The 18,273-nt window shown below is 36.9% G+C and overlaps 2 protein-coding genes across 8 annotated transcripts in view; one reads left to right on the top strand and one right to left on the bottom strand.

The window, feature by feature from the left end:
* Positions 1 to 2,442: 2,442 nt before the first annotated feature.
* Positions 2,443 to 18,273, bottom strand: part of LOC127429774 (porphobilinogen deaminase-like) — a 71,449-nt gene continuing 55,618 nt past the window's right edge. For 2 of the 4 annotated variants that reach the window (XM_051678946.1, XM_051678944.1), the window contains exons 2-14: positions 9,865 to 9,918; positions 9,003 to 9,075; positions 8,706 to 8,755; positions 8,453 to 8,508; positions 8,186 to 8,263; positions 7,831 to 7,908; positions 7,667 to 7,742; positions 7,418 to 7,531; positions 7,091 to 7,129; positions 4,848 to 4,967; positions 4,664 to 4,717; positions 4,437 to 4,523; positions 2,443 to 3,858 (exon numbers count right to left, since the gene is read on the bottom strand). In XM_051678946.1, the coding sequence (XP_051534906.1) occupies positions 3,679 to 3,858; positions 4,437 to 4,523; positions 4,664 to 4,717; positions 4,848 to 4,967; positions 7,091 to 7,129; positions 7,418 to 7,531; positions 7,667 to 7,742; positions 7,831 to 7,908; positions 8,186 to 8,263; positions 8,453 to 8,508; positions 8,706 to 8,755; positions 9,003 to 9,075; positions 9,865 to 9,918 (1,059 nt within the window). In that variant the 3' untranslated portion in view covers positions 2,443 to 3,678. Of the gene's footprint in view, positions 3,859 to 4,436; positions 4,524 to 4,663; positions 4,718 to 4,847; positions 4,968 to 7,090; positions 7,130 to 7,417; positions 7,532 to 7,666; positions 7,743 to 7,830; positions 7,909 to 8,185; positions 8,264 to 8,452; positions 8,509 to 8,705; positions 8,756 to 9,002; positions 9,076 to 9,864; positions 9,919 to 10,029; positions 10,211 to 10,615; positions 10,772 to 18,273 lie in introns of those variants that run through there. The other 2 variants (XM_051678945.1, XM_051678947.1) reach the window with 2 other exon arrangements.
* Positions 11,030 to 18,273, top strand: part of LOC127429773 (zinc finger protein 85-like) — a 60,357-nt gene continuing 53,113 nt past the window's right edge. For 3 of the 4 annotated variants that reach the window (XR_007895332.1, XM_051678943.1, XM_051678940.1), the window contains exons 1-4: positions 11,030 to 11,325; positions 12,003 to 12,159; positions 17,169 to 17,269; positions 17,389 to 17,437. Coding sequence is in view for 2 of the 4 variants with exons in the window: in XM_051678943.1 (XP_051534903.1) it covers positions 11,176 to 11,325; positions 12,003 to 12,159; positions 17,169 to 17,269; positions 17,389 to 17,437 (457 nt within the window). In the remaining 2 variants the exon portion in view is untranslated. Of the gene's footprint in view, positions 11,326 to 12,002; positions 12,160 to 17,168; positions 17,270 to 17,388; positions 17,438 to 18,273 lie in introns of those variants that run through there. The other variant, XM_051678942.1, reaches the window with a different exon arrangement.

Here is an 18,273-nt window from a genome sequence, read left to right as displayed (position 1 = left end):
ACACCAAAAAAAAAAAAAAAAAAACACTCAATAATTCATTTTAAGATTTAAGCATTTCAATTTCTTACCCAAATTCCACCAAATTGAATTTAGTAATCATTAATAAAATAAAATAAAAACTAAACATTTAAATTTTAATATAGGCTACATTTTGTTTGATTAATTTAGCTAAACATTACACAATCAATTTGATGGAATTTTGTTATGTAAATCTTAGAAATAGGCTCAAATGTTTTCTTCAAACATCACTTGTGTCATATTTCATCGAGTAGCCTTTCGCTTGTGAGTAGCCAGTAATATTTTGTATTGTGCGTCATTTCCAATAAAGCTGTAATTCTGCCAAATTAAAGTGTGCAAAAAAAAGTGTAGAGAATATGATTGTGAATATTTAGGATAGATACAATTTTTGCCATGAAATGAGCCTTAGCAAGACAGTCGTTAATCTTATTTCATAAACTTTAAACAAAATAAAATAAAAAAAAAATCCACCACAAAATTCTAGCACAATACATGATTTGAGTTGTTGTTGAAATAACATTCTGGTGGGAATTGTTGAGGAAACACCAGAATATGTATAAAAATAAATAAATAAATAAATAAATAAAAAGCTGTGTTGCACAAATACGTGCGTGTTTTTGAAATGTTCATTAAAGCAGGTATCAGATTATGACAGTCAGTGTGATATGTAATTTCCTCTGAAAATGAGGGGACGCGATGGCAACATGCCACAACTAGCTGACAGAAGAAGGCACAAATTCATAAAATGAGTTCATCCTTAAGAACACATCAGGTCGAGTCTAAGCTTGACATCTGTGGCAGTCCATCACTATTACGTTTACACGTCACTATGTGCACTCCTAATTATAAGGACAGGAGTGTAAGAGGCATGTGAGGACCTCGGAAATGAATAAAGCAGGAATTAGTACAGAAGTGTAGGGTCATTTGAAAATGCACACTGAAGTAGCTTGAATGTAGATTGAAAGTAGATTGAATGCGAACAAAAATGTTTAACAACAGATAGCAACATCAAATATCTTGAAAGAGCATGCATTTTTAATAAATAAAACTGATTATGTCTTTCATTTTTGTGCTTAAAGCCAGAGAAGAGACAGTTATGATGAAATTAAACTCAAGTCTCAAGATATTTTCTTTAATTTATAGCCCCAACAATACCCATCCCCCATTCCATGCCAGGACTTGAGAAAAACTCACAAAAATGTTAGGAAATAGTGACACCTAGTGGGACACTTTATTGTCTACGAGTGTCCAAGACCATTTCTATATAAATATTGCAAAGCATCCTACTTTTCTGGCACAAAATTAACCTTAAAGGTGCACTTTTTCAATATTTAAAAAGTTTTACTTATAAAGAAATGTACTGTATTGTAGTTTTGAAATATATATTAAATCATAAGCACTCACATGAGATGAAGAGTAACCTAATAAAAGCTGTTTTATTCTACATGGAGAGGGTCCCCTCATGGGGGCTGCCATGTTAAAATCACATGACCAGTCGAATATTACTAGCTTAAAGGAATATCTCAACCAAAAATGTAAACTCTCTCATTATTTACTCACCCTCATGCCATCCCAGATGTGTATCACTTTCTTTCATCTGCTGAACTCAAATGAAGATTTTTTGAAGAATTTCTCAGCTCTTTTGGTCCATAAAATGCAAGTGAATGGGTGGCAAAATGCTGAAGCTCCAAAAAGCACATAAACGCAGCATAAAAGTAATCCATAAGATTCCAGTGGTTAAATCAGTGTCTTTAGAAACAATATGATAGGTGTGGGTGAGAAACAGATCACTTTTACACTCTTCTTGTGTTTTTGGTGATTCACATTCTTCATGCATATCGCCCCCAACTGGTTAGGCAGAAGAATTTCTTGCAAAAAATGACTTAAATATTGATCTGTTTCTCATCCACACCTATCATATTACTTCTAAAGATATGGATTAAAACACTGGAGTCTTATGGATTACTTTTATGATGCCTTTATGTGCTTTTTGTAGTGTCAAAAATTTGGCACCCATTCACTTGCATTGTATGGACCTACAGAGCTACGATATTCTTCTAAAAATCTTCATTTGTGTTCTGCAGAAGAAAGAAAGTCATACACTGTTACGGCATGAGGGTGAGTAAATGACAAGTTAATTATCATTTTTGGGTGAACTATCCCTTTAACCTCAGTAACCATCCTGTTATTGGACTTACACTCATGGATGAAATGAATCATGGCTGTCTGTAAATAGTGAATTTCTACAATGGCATCTGTAACTGAAAACTATTGAGTTTGAAATATCCTGCATCCACACCACTAGATGTCAGTGTAAATCCAAGATCACACAAACAAAAACGTTACTCCTATAAAGAGTCCCATATACCCAGTCTGACAAAAGCATGTTATATTACCTAACATTTCAGAGACAAGACCACATGATCACATCTCTGTTGCCAGATTTATTTGGTCTTCGCAAATACAATCAGTAAAATTGGAAGAAAAAAAAAACTGCTCTTAAAACCACTATAGGCTACTTACAAATTTGATGTTCATACAAGTGTAGGTGTTACCTCCCAAAATGAATGACAAACAATATCAATGCTTTAAGATCAGTTTAACAGTGAAACACCCATGAATCTGAAATTGCCATTAAACTAAGCTACAATGAATCTAAAAGTACAGTACTTTCGGGAATATAACATTTCAAGTATATTCTAAAAATGTGATAATGAGACATGTTCACTGGGAATCAGCTTGGCATCAGTTACAATGTCTATAAACTGTAAACAAAAATCAGTGTTATAGAATTTTACAACAATTTAATACTGGCTTAGTTTCAACATATTTCATCTGTAGGCACAAGAGGAAGTTTTATAAAAAACATTTAAACAAATAGAGAAAGCAATGACTTCTATGAATCTGAGTGACTGAAACAGAATGATGCATTGCATAAAGGCACGTATGAGACACTCCATACAATTCAAAGCTCCATCAGACCAAGAGCTGCATATACAAAAAACCTTGATTTTTCAAGCGCTGAAAAAGTTAGATCTGACAACTGAATTAAATAGCTCAATGACAACACTATGCCAAATAAATGCATGGAACTGATTGGTTAAAACATTTCCAAACTAATATACACTCAAAAAAGGTTTGTAGTGGAATACAGGTTATTAAATTCACATATACATCTAACCACAGTCAGCAAATGGGTAACATAAAACATAAAATGGAGAAGACATTCAAGCAGCTTCAAAGATTTGTATCCCAGTGTAATTCAAGTTTCAAAAAAGCATGTGCTCAGATACAACACACCACACCTTAAAACGCATGATTGTGGGTTAATCTGAGGGAAAATATAATTATTTCTGTACTGCATATGTATTCCATTCTACATCTCTATATTGTATAATGTAATATTATAAGCATTTACATTATAGTCATTATTTAAGCATTATTACAGATCTTACTGCAATTCTGTGTTTCAATAAGCAAAGACTGCAATAATGGTATTTTACCATCTTAATTACAACACAAATTAAAAAGGTAATTTATAATGAAATATATTTGGAGTGCTCATAAAAAGTTAATATGGGATGTTATAAGGAGAAAAGAGCTCAAGTGTCTGGAATGGGGTGGTTCGTCTTTAGCTATGATTTCAGGACAATCATATACCTATCGAGCATCATTAAGCTGTCTGGCTACAGTCAGTATCTCTTTGGCCCCTTTGCTGAGCAGCAGATTTCCGAGGTCCAATCCTAATTTCAATGCAGCATTCTGGGCTTCTCCTGACACCTTTAAAGCAGTGATACCCACACGCTGGACCTTCTCATCAACCATCTCTTGCTCCTCAGTCTGGGAATAATGAGATCACACATGCTAAAATCAGTTTCAAATCTGATTTTGGAAATTATACCTACAGTGGCCTCAAAATATATTTGAAGGATTAATGTCTATGCATTGCATCACAAAATAACATCCTAATGGCATTTATTTTAAAGAAACGTGGCACAAACATGAGAAAAAAAAAGAAAAAAAAAATAAGTTTGTTAGGTTTTAAATTATAAAACAATATACACTGTTCAAAATTAAGACAAAAGTATTTGGACACTTTCTGGTTCCCAAACTTTGTTGAACTTGTCCATAGTTAATGTGCAGCACTTGTGGTTATTCTGCTAGGACACTTCTGTGAACTTAAGGGGAACTGACTTCTTACATGCACAAAAAATAAAGTTGAAACCAGTTGGTTAGAAGTCATAGCAAAAATGCCTCAGAAAAGTGAAGTTAGTTCTGAGAAATGCTCTAGCATCATTTGTTTGCAGATGCTACTTGATTTGATAGTTTGCATCTGATGCAACTGCAACAGCTGACCTGCTGACAAATTTTTTTTTGCACTTTAAAATTGTTAACTGATCATATTTGGGAGTAACAACCTGATTGTCTGAGCTGATGCTTGTTTCCATGGTCTCCTTCAGACTATCTGAGCCATCAAGACTATAGACCGCTCCAGTCAGGTAGAGCTGTAAAAAGAAACGTTTCACACATTAAATACAAAAATAATTTTCACATATTCTACTACACACTTCTGTCATTCAGGTATAATAATTTTCTGTAAAAACAGTTGGGTAGACAGTTCGACTTGCATGAAGCTCCTCTCCACCTGTGAATTCTTAACTTCACTGTTAACAGCAACTGGAACACTGCACCCCCCTTCCTATTAAAAAAACAAAAAAAACAAAAACAGAAAACAACTGTGTGAGGTGTCTGCATTTACAGACTAGTATAGAGTTAAGCATATAGAGTAGGAAATTGGAGTGAGGGGTTTAACAGAACAGGATGCCTACCAGATATTTGAGAAATGCTCTTTCTGCGATGCAGCTCAGTACAGTGTCCGGGTCATTCAATATCGAAACCATCTCCAGGATGTCTTGGTCCCGAGCTCTCACCTCAACAGCCAGTGCTCCCTTAAACAACATAGTAAGAATAGTCTGCAAGCCTCTTTTTAAAACACTTTTTTTTTTATTGTTTTACTGATGTTACCTACAGCAACTGAACTGTTATTGTTGTTTACAGATACTAAAGAATGCAAACTGAACAGCCAGATTTGAGATAGGCTAACACGGATGAAGTTTTGTAGAAATTGCGAAAATGACCTGTGATAGTCTTGGAAGCATCACACAAATCAGTCATGTTTTGCATGGTATGCCATTGTTTTTCAGCAAAATTATATGAATTGACATGAAATAACATTGTTGTGTAATTTCCAGTTATTATTGAAAATTCTCTATATACTGTATACAGTTGAAGTCAGAAGTTTACATACACTTTAGCCAAATACATTTAAACTCAGTTTTTCACAATTCCTGAAATGTAATATTAGAAAACATTCCCTGTCTTAGGTCAGTTAGGATCACCACTTTATTTTAAGAATGTGAAATGTCAGAATAACAGTAGAGAGAATTATTTATTTCAGCTTTTATTTCTTTCATCACATTCCCAGTGGGTCAGAAGTTTACACACACTTTGTTAGTATTTGGTAGCATTGCCTTTAAATTGTTTAACTTGGGTCAAATGTTTTGGGTAGCCTTCCACAAACTTCTCACAATAAGTTGCTGGAATTTTGGCCCATTCCTCCAGACAGAACTGGAGTAACTGAGACAAGTTCGTAGGCCTCCTTGCATGTTTTTTCAGTTCTGCCCACAAAAATATTCTATCGGACTGAGGTCAGGGCTTTGTGATGGCCACTCCAATACCTTGACTTTGTTGTCCATAAGCCATTTTGCCACAACTTTGGAGGTATCCTTGGGGTCACTGTCCATTTGGAAGACCCATTTGCGACCGAGCTTTAACTTCCTGGCTGATGTCTTGAGATGTTGCTTCAATATATCCACATAATTTCCCTTCCTTGTGATGCCATCTATTTTGTGAAGTGCACCAGTCCCTCCTGCAGCAAAGCACCCCCCAACATGATGCTGCCACCCCCATGCTTCACGGTTGGGATGGTGTTCTTCGGCTTGCAAGCCTCATCCTTTTTCCTCCAAACATAACGATGATCATTATGGCCAAACAGTTCAATTTTTGTTTCATCAGACCAGAGGACATTTCTCCAAAAAGTAAGATCTTTGTCCCCATGTGCACTTGCAAACTGTAGTCTGGCTTTTTTTTATGGTAGCTTTGGAGTAGTGGCTTCTTCCTTGCTGAGCAGCCTTTCAGGTTATGTCGATATAAGACTCGTTTTACTGTGGATTTAGATAATTGTCTACCTGTTTCCTCCAGCATCTTCACAAGGTCCTTTGCTGTTGTTCTGGGAATGATTTGCACTTTTCGCACCAAACTATGTTCATCTCTAGTAGACAGATTGGAAATTGCTCCCCAGTATGAACCAGCCTTGTGGAGGTTCACAATTTTTTTCTGAGGTCTTGGCTGATTTCTTTTGATTTTCCCATGATGTCAAGCAAAGAGGCACTGAGTTTGAAGGTAGGCCTTAAAATACATCCACAGGTACACCTCCAATTGACTCCAATTATCCTATCAGAAGCTACTTGGCTAATTGCCTAAAGGCTTGACATCATTTTCTGGAATTTTCCAAGCTGCTTAAAGGCACAGTTAACTGGAATTGTGATATAGTCAATTAAAAGTAAAACAATCTGTCTGTAAACAATTTTTGGAAAAATTACTCATGTCATGCACAAAGTAGATGTCCTAAACGACTTGCCAAAACTATAGTTTGCTAATATGAAATCTGTGGAATAGTTTTAATGACTTCAACCTAAGTGTGTATAAACTTTTGACTTCAACTGTTTATATACATATACAGTATATATCCATATCCACACACATATATATATATATATATATATATATATATATATATATATATATATATATATATATGTATATATGTATGTATATACATACACACACATACATACATACATATATACCGTATATACTGTACAGGATATAATGTATATATAAAAGTAAAAATTAAAAAAGAAAAATATTGGCATGAGCAGGCCAGCTCAATTAATGCCTGATATTTTAAATTTGGAAATGTAGCAAACATTTACTACTAAATGCTACCCACCTGTCCGACTGCATACATACAGTCCTCAGGGTTGAGGATCTGAAACAAGGAGATAAAGAGATCATATGCAAGAAAAGACCTGGGCAGCGTTTCCCAAAAGCATCGTAACCCGAAGCATCGTAAGTAGATCGCAGAAGCCATTGGCGCCAATGGTCTCTACGATCAACTTAAACTTGCGATGCTTTTGGAAATGCAGCCCAGGTCTGATTGAACACAGCTGGTTAAAAGGGTCCCGAATATATTAGTGTATGTCACTGAATGCTATATGTCTCACTAATTAATCAAATAATGCAATAATCTTAAGTTTTTTTCATTAGGGAAAACCACCTGGCTAATGCGGTTTTCCCATCCCATTCTCTTAAGACCTGCTGCTGCCAAGATGATGGCGGAAAAGTCTTCCTTTTCATCCAGCTTCTTTAGACGGGTGTTGAGATTACCTCTCTGAGATGTCATTGTTAAGGAACACTCTCAAAATAGAAAAAGGGAAACACTGAAAATAGCTTGTTATTAGCATTTAATGACAATGCACAGTCGGGGCAAATACTCAGACATTTTTAATTGTGCATTAAAAGATACAATGTCTTTAAACTCCAGGTGTGGAAACCTTTTTTTCAGCTGTGCAGCCCGGCGAAGAGAACTGGTACCTATAACACTGTAAATAAAAAAATTAAAAAGCAATTATTAAAAAGATTAAAATATGACATGACATATACATATTGTGTATTAACCACTGCTTTTACCTCTTGTTCGGGAGGGAATCTAGACATGTGCCTTTATTTTTGGGGTGCAAGACAACAGCATCATGGGGGTTTTCTCGTCTTTGGAGAGAATAAAGATGTCATAATCCCAGTGATTGCTTCTTTTTCAAAAAGACTTCCAAATAAATGAGCAATCCAGTGTGCATCAGTAAATAAGCTTTAATGATGGTTAATGAATCACTGGAAAGTATAAGATTTAGTTTACCTGTGGACCACATGTAATTTACTTTACATCCAAGCAAACTACTTTTAAGATAAAAGGCTCTTTAGATGTGGAGGGAGCCTGTCTGCATCCCTACATTTCAGAACACAGAGAACCTATTGTCCTTTTACTTACTTCAGCACAGCTCCTATAGTGAAACCCATAGGAAGAGCAGTAGGCAAGTCTTTCAAAGAGTGCACGACCAGGTCTACCCTGTAGAGACACAAATACAGTATTACAACAGCATTATTCACAATGAAACATCCAAGCACCAGTGTTGAAGCCAAAACATCTGTTACTTCAAATGCACCAAAAGACCAAAGTAAAAATCTGTGTCGTGGTGATGTGCTGAAAAGAATAAACAGTTTTATGTAAAGAAGAGGCAATGAAGGATTGACTTACTCATTTTTTTCCAAAGCATTCTCCAATTCCTTGGTGAAAAGGCTTTTTTCACCAATCTTTAACACACAGGTATAACAACACTTGCTATATGTTGTTGAAAACTTTCTGGTGCAGCAAACACTTTACATACATAGACATTAACAATACTAATTAATTATAACAATAACATTACTTTGTTAAAACAACTACCAGAAATTAGTGATGAGAAATAACTGTAAATATTTCTTTATCTGGGCTTTCAATTAGGACTTACTTTAGATAAAGCTGTGTCAAGTATTTTATCTCCCATTGTTGACATAGCCACTGAAACAAAATTAAAAAATTGTTTGGAGTGGAAATCAGAATAAGGGGGATATACAGTAAAAATTATATTATTACACTTGGTAAACTTGCACTGTTTGCAAATTAAGCATCAAGCAGAACTAAATGCTAATTAGATGTTTTACACATTGGGAAATAATGGTTCCAGGGCAAGACAGAACAATAATGGGGAAAGAGGGCAACCCTGCCGGGTGCCCCCATCCAGAGTAAAACAATCTGAATGTCTTACCTATTTCAAAATGCACATCAGGGTGTAACTCCTTGAGTTTCTCTACAACACTGTCTGTCTGAATGCGAGCCAGCTGGAATAGAAGGAAGTAACAAAAAAGTTCAACAATATCACATTTCCCACCAAATATGCACATCCTTTTCTGCATTCATGTTCATTTTCTGCTTGATGTCTATAACTAGTTCCTTTGCTACTTTTGTAGCCACCCTTAAAAAGACAGAGACCTTATCAAACCTATCGAAGCTGACACACCCAATCAAACTTCCAAAAAAACTTAACAAGACCTACATTTGTCTATATAACATAAGTGCTACTAGGGTGAGTTTCACAAAAACTATCAAGGAATGCCAAGGTCATATTTCAACCCCAATATCAAAAGACAATAAAAGAAACAATATTTCGACCAGACATTTCTTCATGAGATTTAACCACTAAGTGACAATATGAGGACAAAGAGAGGCTCATACCACACATTATATGTAAAACAGATAACAAGTCATAAAGTACACATGTATTTATTTCACAAAACATTAATATCCATATCCCTACTTCATGAAAAACCTTAATTAAAAACTTAATTAAAACAGACTCATAATCAAGGATGATTCCAGTGATAAACAGTCATAAAGAACTAATAAAGGGGTTAAACTTTTCAATGTCTCAAAATTTAAAAGGTGAAAATGAATAATGTTCTATAAATATCTTAGATCACCATTAAAATAAAAAGTGAAAAGAGAAAGTGTCACAGGCAATGTGATATGTCAAAAATGATTTTGTTTCTTGGATTGTTGAAATTAGTAGTTTACTATAACAGGTATGTGTTCTTTTTTTATGTACAATAAATGTAAATATTATCATTTACCTGACTTTTTCTAGTGCCAACACGGATGACTCTGCTGACTTTGCCATCATAGTCCTGTGAAACAAGAAAAAAGTTTAAGGTCTGTACCTCAATGCTGAACATTTATTTGAGAATCCCAAAAACAAAGAGCCCACAGAAACATCTTAATTTTGAATTTGTTCTGACCCTAATGTATTTATAAGGTCCATCTGCCATAGTTGTATAGAACTGAACTTAAGTCTTTAACTGCTTGCAGTAAGAGAAAGTAATGTACACTGAACATGCAGCTGGACCATCTGATGCAGAAGGTACTACGCCCATGTATCCTGACTTCAGTAGATAAGACAATAATGCCTATTCACTGTATCTGTTACAAAGAAGGGAGGAGTGAAAAGCACCATTCGTTTAGAGAGATTTTTGAGAATATTAGACAACAACTATGTTGGTACTGAATAGTTTTACTCTACTACAAAAGCAGATATAGATGTAATCACCCTGTTAAACAGCATTTCTAAACCAAAAACATCAATAGCAAATGTGATTATCTCATACTAACTGAAGTGTACAACTTATAATTTCTTATCTAAAATTACACGTGCAAGTGTCAGTCAGTTATAATTCAACATTACTAACCAAGTATCATAAATATTAGATATTAGTTTTGAGCCAACCTCCATACATTTTGAACATAATGTGCAAATAAACAAAAATCTAGGATTATGTTCTCTCAAAACCACTTTTATCCAAATTTGAATGATGAATGAAAGCATACCTGAAGAACTGTCTCTCCAGACATTTTCTAAGAGTTTAAATTATTTAGTGATTGTCTCTTCGAAATATTAGTGAAATATCATTCATGATTCTTGGGGAGAACATTTTTAAAGTGGGACAAATGTCATTCCCAACTGTAACAGATAACCGACTTGAGTATGGCCGCCGGAAACAAGCGAAAGTTCATTTTCAAAATAAAAGTCAGATAATCGACCTATAACAATATGGGCCGCCGAATATAAAATAAAATATTAGATCAAGGCATACACACATTAAAATATGGTGCAAAAAAAATTAATTTTTCATTTTTTATTTAAATCTAACCGTTCAGTATGTTTAGTCGTCATAAATTAAAATTCCCGCCGACCCACTACTTTTATTTTGAAAAAACTTATAGTTCTCCTGGTGGAAGTAGTGGCAAGTTTCTCAAGGTTGTGAGATGGAAACAACGTGAACTAAAAAACCCGCGTTTTTTTATTTAATATCTCACGAAATCGTTTGTGTCGCAGATTTCCTGCATTCTCACATTAATACAAAAACCCAAATCACTGAGTGGGCACAATGGTGGAGTATGAATTATTTCAGCAACAAACAGTGTCTATAATGACTCTGCTGACAGAAACAGCTCGAGAAGAAATTCAGAAAGTTCTTGACTGTGAATGTCCCGTCACATCCCAAACGATTGAAATGAATGAGAGGCAGCGCAAACGGGTATGTTTATATTTACTCTGCTGCTGAATGTCGTTGTTGTATGTTGCTCGCTATTTAAGGGAATGGTTCAACCGTAAATGAAAATTGTGTCATTATTTACTCACCTGCATGTGGTTTAAAACCCTCATGACTTGTTGAAGTGGAACACAAAAGGAGATGTTAGTCAGTATGTTAGTTTATCTGTCATCATTCACTTTCATTGCATCTTTTATTTTATATAGTGAAAGTAAATGGTGACTGGGGCTGTCATTCATCCTAACATTTCCTTTTGTCTTCCACAGAGAAAAGAAAGTCAAACAGAATTGGATTAAAAAGAAAGAAAAAAATAATTTATCCCTTTAATTGTGTGTAAAACACTTAAATGTGTATAAAAGATTTTTGTCAGTTATCCAGATGATCTGTCACACATATTCCTTGACTCATTATGCACCTCTATATAATCTATATTATTTCTATGTAGAGTACATTTTGTATGAGACTTCAGTGCTCGAATTTAATCCGGGACCCGCCATAAGACTTGATTCAATTCGAGCACTGCTTTACTTGTACTTTAAGATGTTTCATCCTGCCAAAGAATTCAGTTAAATGTATAGAATCCAGCTTGTTCCAAAATTATATACTGGTGCAGGTGATTGTTGTGAGATGATGTCCTGTAAATTCATCTCTAACTGTTGCAGGCGAAGCTCACAGCGGTGATGGAATCCTTTACCAAGGTGGCTGTTCAGAAAATATGCAGACTTTACAGATATTGCTGTGCAACAAAGCAAACACAGTTAGAGGCCTTTAAAAAGACAACAGAAAGCATAAACACTCAAACTGTCATTGATGTACCTGGTAAGACAACCTGTCTCCTAAAATGTAATTTTGTATTCATTTTCATGAGTTTACTTAATCCAATGAAAAGTTAAATTTTTGTTGAATTGTTATAAGCTAGGAACCACTTATGCAATTTGGAAATATAATTAATTGAGTACATATACAGTACTGTGCAAAAGTCTTAGGCACATAAGATGTTTCACAAAAGCATTTGTCTTAAGATAGTTATTTATATCTTCAGCTTTAGTGTATCAATAGGAAATATAAATGTTAGACTCCCAAACAATACTTTTGCAAATAGAATAGAATAGAAGAACAGGGATCTAAGCAACAGATGGCATGGCCCCCACAGAGCCCCCCACTGAACAACGTGTCAGTCTGGGATTACATGAAGAGACAGAAGCAGATGTCTGAGACCGAATGCATAATAATAAAACAAAATCTTGGGTAGGCCTAGCCCACCTTTGTCAATCGGCCTATGCAGCTTACTGAAATGTAATCTGGGACATTTCCCATTCCAAATGAAGGACTTCGCTATGCTATCAAATTGCTTGAAATAAGAGAGGGCGACATCTACAGGGAGAGATTGTAGCAGGTAGTTGAATTTTGGAATACAATTCATTTTAATAACATTAACCTAAAAAATTTTTATTAAAAAAAAGGGTTGAAATTAACTCTAACTAAATCACACAAATTAGCTGGGAATAAAATGCCCAAATACTTAATGCTCTGTTTGTGCCACTGGAAGGTGCCCAGCTGAAAATCCGTTGCTGGGCAGTACGCTGTTAGAGCCAAAGCTTCGGATTTAGACCAGTTGACTCTGTAACCTGAGAATTTAGAGAAGGAACCAATAATCCTGTGGAGGCAAGGCATAGATCTAATGGGGTCAGGGACGAATAATAAAATATCATCCAAGTAAAGCAAAATCTTATGCATCACACCTCCCGCCATCACCCCTGGAAAATCATCCTCCATTCTTATCGTGGTTGCTAATGGTTCCAGGGCAAGACAGAACAATAATGGGGAAAGAGGGCAACCCTGCCGGGTGCCCCTATCCAGAGTAAAATAATCTGAAGTTAATCCATTTGTTTGTACCGCCGCTACCGGGTGTCTGTAAAGTAACTTAATCCAACCAATGAATGTACTCCCAAACCCATACATTTCCAAAATCTTAAAAAGATAATCCCATTCTACCATATCAAATGCCTTTTCGGCATCAAGTGAGATGGCATCGACCGGAGTCTGATCATTCGTCACCGACCATATGATATTGATGAAACGACTAATGTTATCAGAAGAGCTACGGCCTCGAATAAACCCCACCTGATCTGTATGTATAAGTGATGTCATAACTTAATCGGTTAGCCAGAATTTTTGACAAAATTTGAACGTCTAGCTGGATCAGGGAAATTGGACGGTAACTCTTACACTCGCTTGGATCTTTGTCCTTTTTAAGAATCAGACTGATCAGGGCTTGTGTCTTGGTTGGGGGAAGTTTTCCATTCTTTAATGATTCCGTATGAACTTCTAACAAAAGTGGAGCCATTTCTGTAGCATAAGATCTAAAAAATTCAGCAGCAAAACCATCTGGCCCCAGAGCCTTGCCTGTAGGCAGGGCCTTAATTACCTTGTCAAGCTCCTCCAAATTTATCTCAGAATCAAGAGAATTTTTTTGCTCAGTCGTCAGTTTAGGGAGTTCTAATGGTTCCACAAAGTTTTTAAAATCTTCATCAATAGACGAAGACGTGGAATAATAAAGATCAAGATAGAATTCTTTAAAAGCATTATTTTTTGGGGGGGGGGGTTTCCCCTTTTTCACCCAATTTGGAATGCCCAATTCCCAGTGCACTTTTAAGTCCTCGTGGTTGCGTAGTGATTCGCCTCAATCCGGGTGGCGGAGGATGAATCCCAGCTGCCTCCGCGTCTGAGACCATCAACCCACGCATCTTATCACGTGGCTTGTTGAGTGCGTTGCCACGGAGACGTAGCACATGTGGAGGCTTCACGCCATCCAGCGCGGCATCCGCGCTCAACTCGCCACACGCCCCACCGAGAACGAACCACATTATAGCTACCACGAGGAGGTTACCCCATGTGACTCTACCCTCCCTTGCAACCGGGCCAATTTGGTTACTTAGGAGACCTGGCTGGAGTCACTCAGCACGCCCTGGGATTCGAACTAGCGAACTTTTACCACTGAGCTACCCAGGCCCCCCTTTAAAAGCATTATTAATAACGGTGGCTAAGGTAAAAATTTCACCACCAGCAGTTTTCACTGAGGGAATGGTAGAAAAAGATTCTCTCTGCTTTATATATCTGGCCAAAAGCTTCCCTGCTTTGTTCCCCGACTCAAAGTATGACTGTCTTGCCCTGAATAGACAAAACTCCACCTTTCGCGACAAAATAGTATTATATCTGTATTTCAGTCGGGTCAATTCTCTGAGGCCATCAGACGACATTCAGCACTTCAGTTCTGTCTCGGTACTTTTAATATTCTCTTCCAAATCCATGAGTTCTCATGCTTTGGATTTTTTGATGAATGAGGCATACTGTATGATCCAGCCCCTAAGAACCGCCTTAAGTGCCTCCCAAGCCATGCCCACAGAGGATACTGAGGACCAGTTGGTCTCCATATAGACATTGATTTCAGCCTTTAACATTTGTTGGAAATCAGGATTTTGCAAAAGGGATACATTAAAGCAGCAACTATATGATTTCTTTTTCTCCATGTGTGGCAACACTTTTAAACTCACCAGGACATGATCTGAGACTAAGATGTTTCCAATTGAGCAATCCACAACAGATGAGATGAGGGACTTAGATATATATATTATAAAAATCTATTCTAGAATAAATCTTATGGACTGATGAAAAAAATGTATAGTCTCTACCAGATGGGTTCAAAAGTCTCCAAATATTTGTAAGACCAAGATTTTTACATATCCTGTGAAGCGTCAATGTTGCTCTAGGGGGCTTACACACTTTTGCTTCACTATGATCAAGGACTGAGTCCATCAGTAGATTAAAGTCTCCTCCCAATATCATATCATGAGTGGTGCCAGCGGCTTGCAACATCCCTTCAAGATCTATAAAAAGCCCTGATCATCAACATTAGGTGCGTAAATATTAGCCAAAATCAACCTTTGCCCCTGAAATTCAGCTAAAACAATAATGACTCTTCCTAATTTATCTTTAATCTATTTTAGACATTTGAATTGTAGATGCTTACTTATCAATGTAATGACTCCCCTGCTCTTACTTGAGCCCGCACTAAAGAAAACATGTCCAACTCATATCTTCCCAAATTTTTCAGCTTCCTGTGGGGAAAGATACGTTTCTTGAAGAAACACAATATCATATTTCTTACGTTTAAGAAAAGAAATAACCTTCCTTCTTTTTATGGGGTGCCCCAACCTATTCACATGTGGAGAGAGACAATCCACTCATATTAACATTTGATATTTTGACATATTAGAAAACATAGATTGTGTGTCAAAAACAAGATTATAAAGACCACATTCCCCATTAGTGCAACAATCAAACCCAGAACTTCCCCCAGAACCAAACAAACAGAAAAAAGAAAAACGTGCGCATTAACCCCGTGCACGGCGTCCATCCCTCTAAACACAAAAAGTCCATGTACGCCTACGAGAGCCCTGCGACAACTATGCCATCGGATTGCTCAAGTCCGGTGCTTCTATAAAAATTTTGTGAGACAAAATTACATAACAGAAAATACGCTGTAACAAACTCCAGCCTCTAGCGGAACCAGCACAAAAAGAAACAAAGAAGGCGCTCAGCTTCCTCAGACAACCAAGTGTATGTTCGGCAAGACGAGCTCACTCGGGGGCCACATGAGAAACATCAAATGGCTTACTCACCCATTGCCTCTATGAAAGACAGTGCTTGTTGTGGGCATGCAAATATTTTGTGGCCATCTTAGTATCTATTCTCAATTTGGCCGGGAACATCAGAGCAAAAGTGATCTTCCGTTGATGTAAGAGTTTCTTGCATTGCTTGAATCGATCACGTTTCTCTCTTGTCGATTTCGCAAAGTCTGGGAACAAGAAGATTTTGTGATTCTTCCAAGAAAGCTTTCCTTTGCTCCTCGCCTCGCATAACACGAGATCTTTATCGGATGATCTCCGAAATTTGTCCAGAATTGATCGTCTCCCTCAGCCAATCTGTGAGCCGATTTCCAGCTTATGGCCTGTTATGTCGGGCAGACTCGGGAAGAGCTCGTCTAGGAATTTGATCATATCTCTGCCTTCTTCATGCTCAGGAATTCCAACAATTCTGACAATATTTCACCTACTGTGGTTCTCCAAATCCTCCAATTTTTCAAAAAACGTATTCCAAATCAATCTTGGTCGCCAGCGGATTAGCAGCTAATTCTCTCTCCGATAACTCCAGATAATCGATCCATCACTCAATGTCTGACAATCTTGTAACCAACTCAGTAAATTTCACCTCCATCGCCATAATCGATCAACGTATTACAGTTGATGCTGGATTTCTCCCGCCGCACCATCCAAACCGAGTCCCTGGTCCGCAGGCCCGTCAGAGGTTTCAGCTTGAGCACGTAGTTGTCTTTTAATATCTCCAGAGCCTGAGGATTTTGACTTCTTTGCCATGTTGACTTCAAAGAACAGATATGTAGCAGGATGTGTCGAATCTCACCGGTTTATGACATAAAAATAATAAAAAATTAGCAAAGTGCACAGAACTCGCCATTTACGTGTCTGCTCCTCGCATGGCATCACGTGACTCTCCAGAACTGGTGCTGTTATGAAGGCAAAGGTGGTCGCACTAAATATTGATTTAGCTTTAATTTATGTTTACTGGACTTTGACATTAATTGATCAATGAAAACTATTTATGGCATTATTTTTTAAGAAATCATCACTATGCAACATTTTTCACAAGTGCCTAAAACTTTTGCACAGTACTGTATGTCTGTCTTTGCTTATAAAAGAGTTAGTATCTCTCTTCATTGTGAATTTCTAGTGATTATTTTTCATCTTCAGATTATGTAGAAGTAGATGTGACTCTATCAATGAGTCCAGAAAGACCGGATCTGTCACCAGAAGAAAATGTACAACAACAAGACCCTGTTAATGGGTGGCAGGTTAGGTTGCTGTTGAAATAATTTGACTATATATCTAGCAAAATGTATGCTACAACTTTTGTATTGATTGTTTCGTTTAGTCTGAAAAGGATGGTAACTTTGTTGTATTTTGTCCTCAGGTGTTGAGTGATGCCAAAGAGAAACCGATGCCAAAAGTTGTGACAGAAGGTTTGTGCCTCTCAGCTTTGCTGTTGATATGAAATGACAAGCTAAAATTAATTTTAGAAACTGGTCTAAACACAATTTTAAATGTACTTCACTATGTTTTGCTGCTGCCTTAAACACAAATGCTAGACTCAAGCCTTACTTAATTGCCATACTTCTAGCACTTAGTAGAGAGCAGAACCTTACACTCAAATTAAAAACAAGTTTTATTAGTGTAATTTATTTATTTATTTATTTATTTTTTTCGCTTTTTCTCCCAATTTGGTATTCCCAATGTGCTTTTTAAGTCATCGTGGTGGCGTAGTGATTCACCTCAGTCCGGGTGGTGGAGGACGAATCCCAGTTGCCACTGTGTCTGAGACCGTCAACCCGCGCATCTTATCATGTGGCTTGTTGAGCGCGTTGCCACGGAGACATAGCGTGTGTGGAGGCTTCACGCCATCCACCGCGGCAACCACGCTCAACTCACCACACACCCCACCGAGAACGAACCACATTATAGTGACCACAAGGAGGTTACCCCATGTGACTCTACCCTCCCTAGCAACCGGGCCAATTTGGTTGCTTAGGAGACCTGGCTGGAGTCACTCAGCATGCTCCAGGGGTGGTAGCCAGCGTCTTTACCACTGAGCTACCCAGGCCCCCTATTAGTGTAATTTTTTTAAATATTACACAGTTCTATTTGATGTAAATTTGTTATGAAATTGAAATGTGTAAAACTTTTTCAGATAAACATTTTTTATTGATTGATTCTCAAACACAATACAGAATAAAGCAAAATGTACATGCACAGAGTCAACCATTATCCCCCTTTAACCCTCATTAATTCCCTATCCCCC

This window comes from Myxocyprinus asiaticus, chromosome 39 (assembly GCF_019703515.2).
Source record: "Myxocyprinus asiaticus isolate MX2 ecotype Aquarium Trade chromosome 39, UBuf_Myxa_2, whole genome shotgun sequence".
NCBI classification, from domain to species: Eukaryota; Metazoa; Chordata; class Actinopteri; order Cypriniformes; family Catostomidae; genus Myxocyprinus; species Myxocyprinus asiaticus.
The sequence above is the reverse complement of the archived record's forward strand: the minus strand, read 5'-3'. Positions and strand labels throughout refer to the sequence as shown.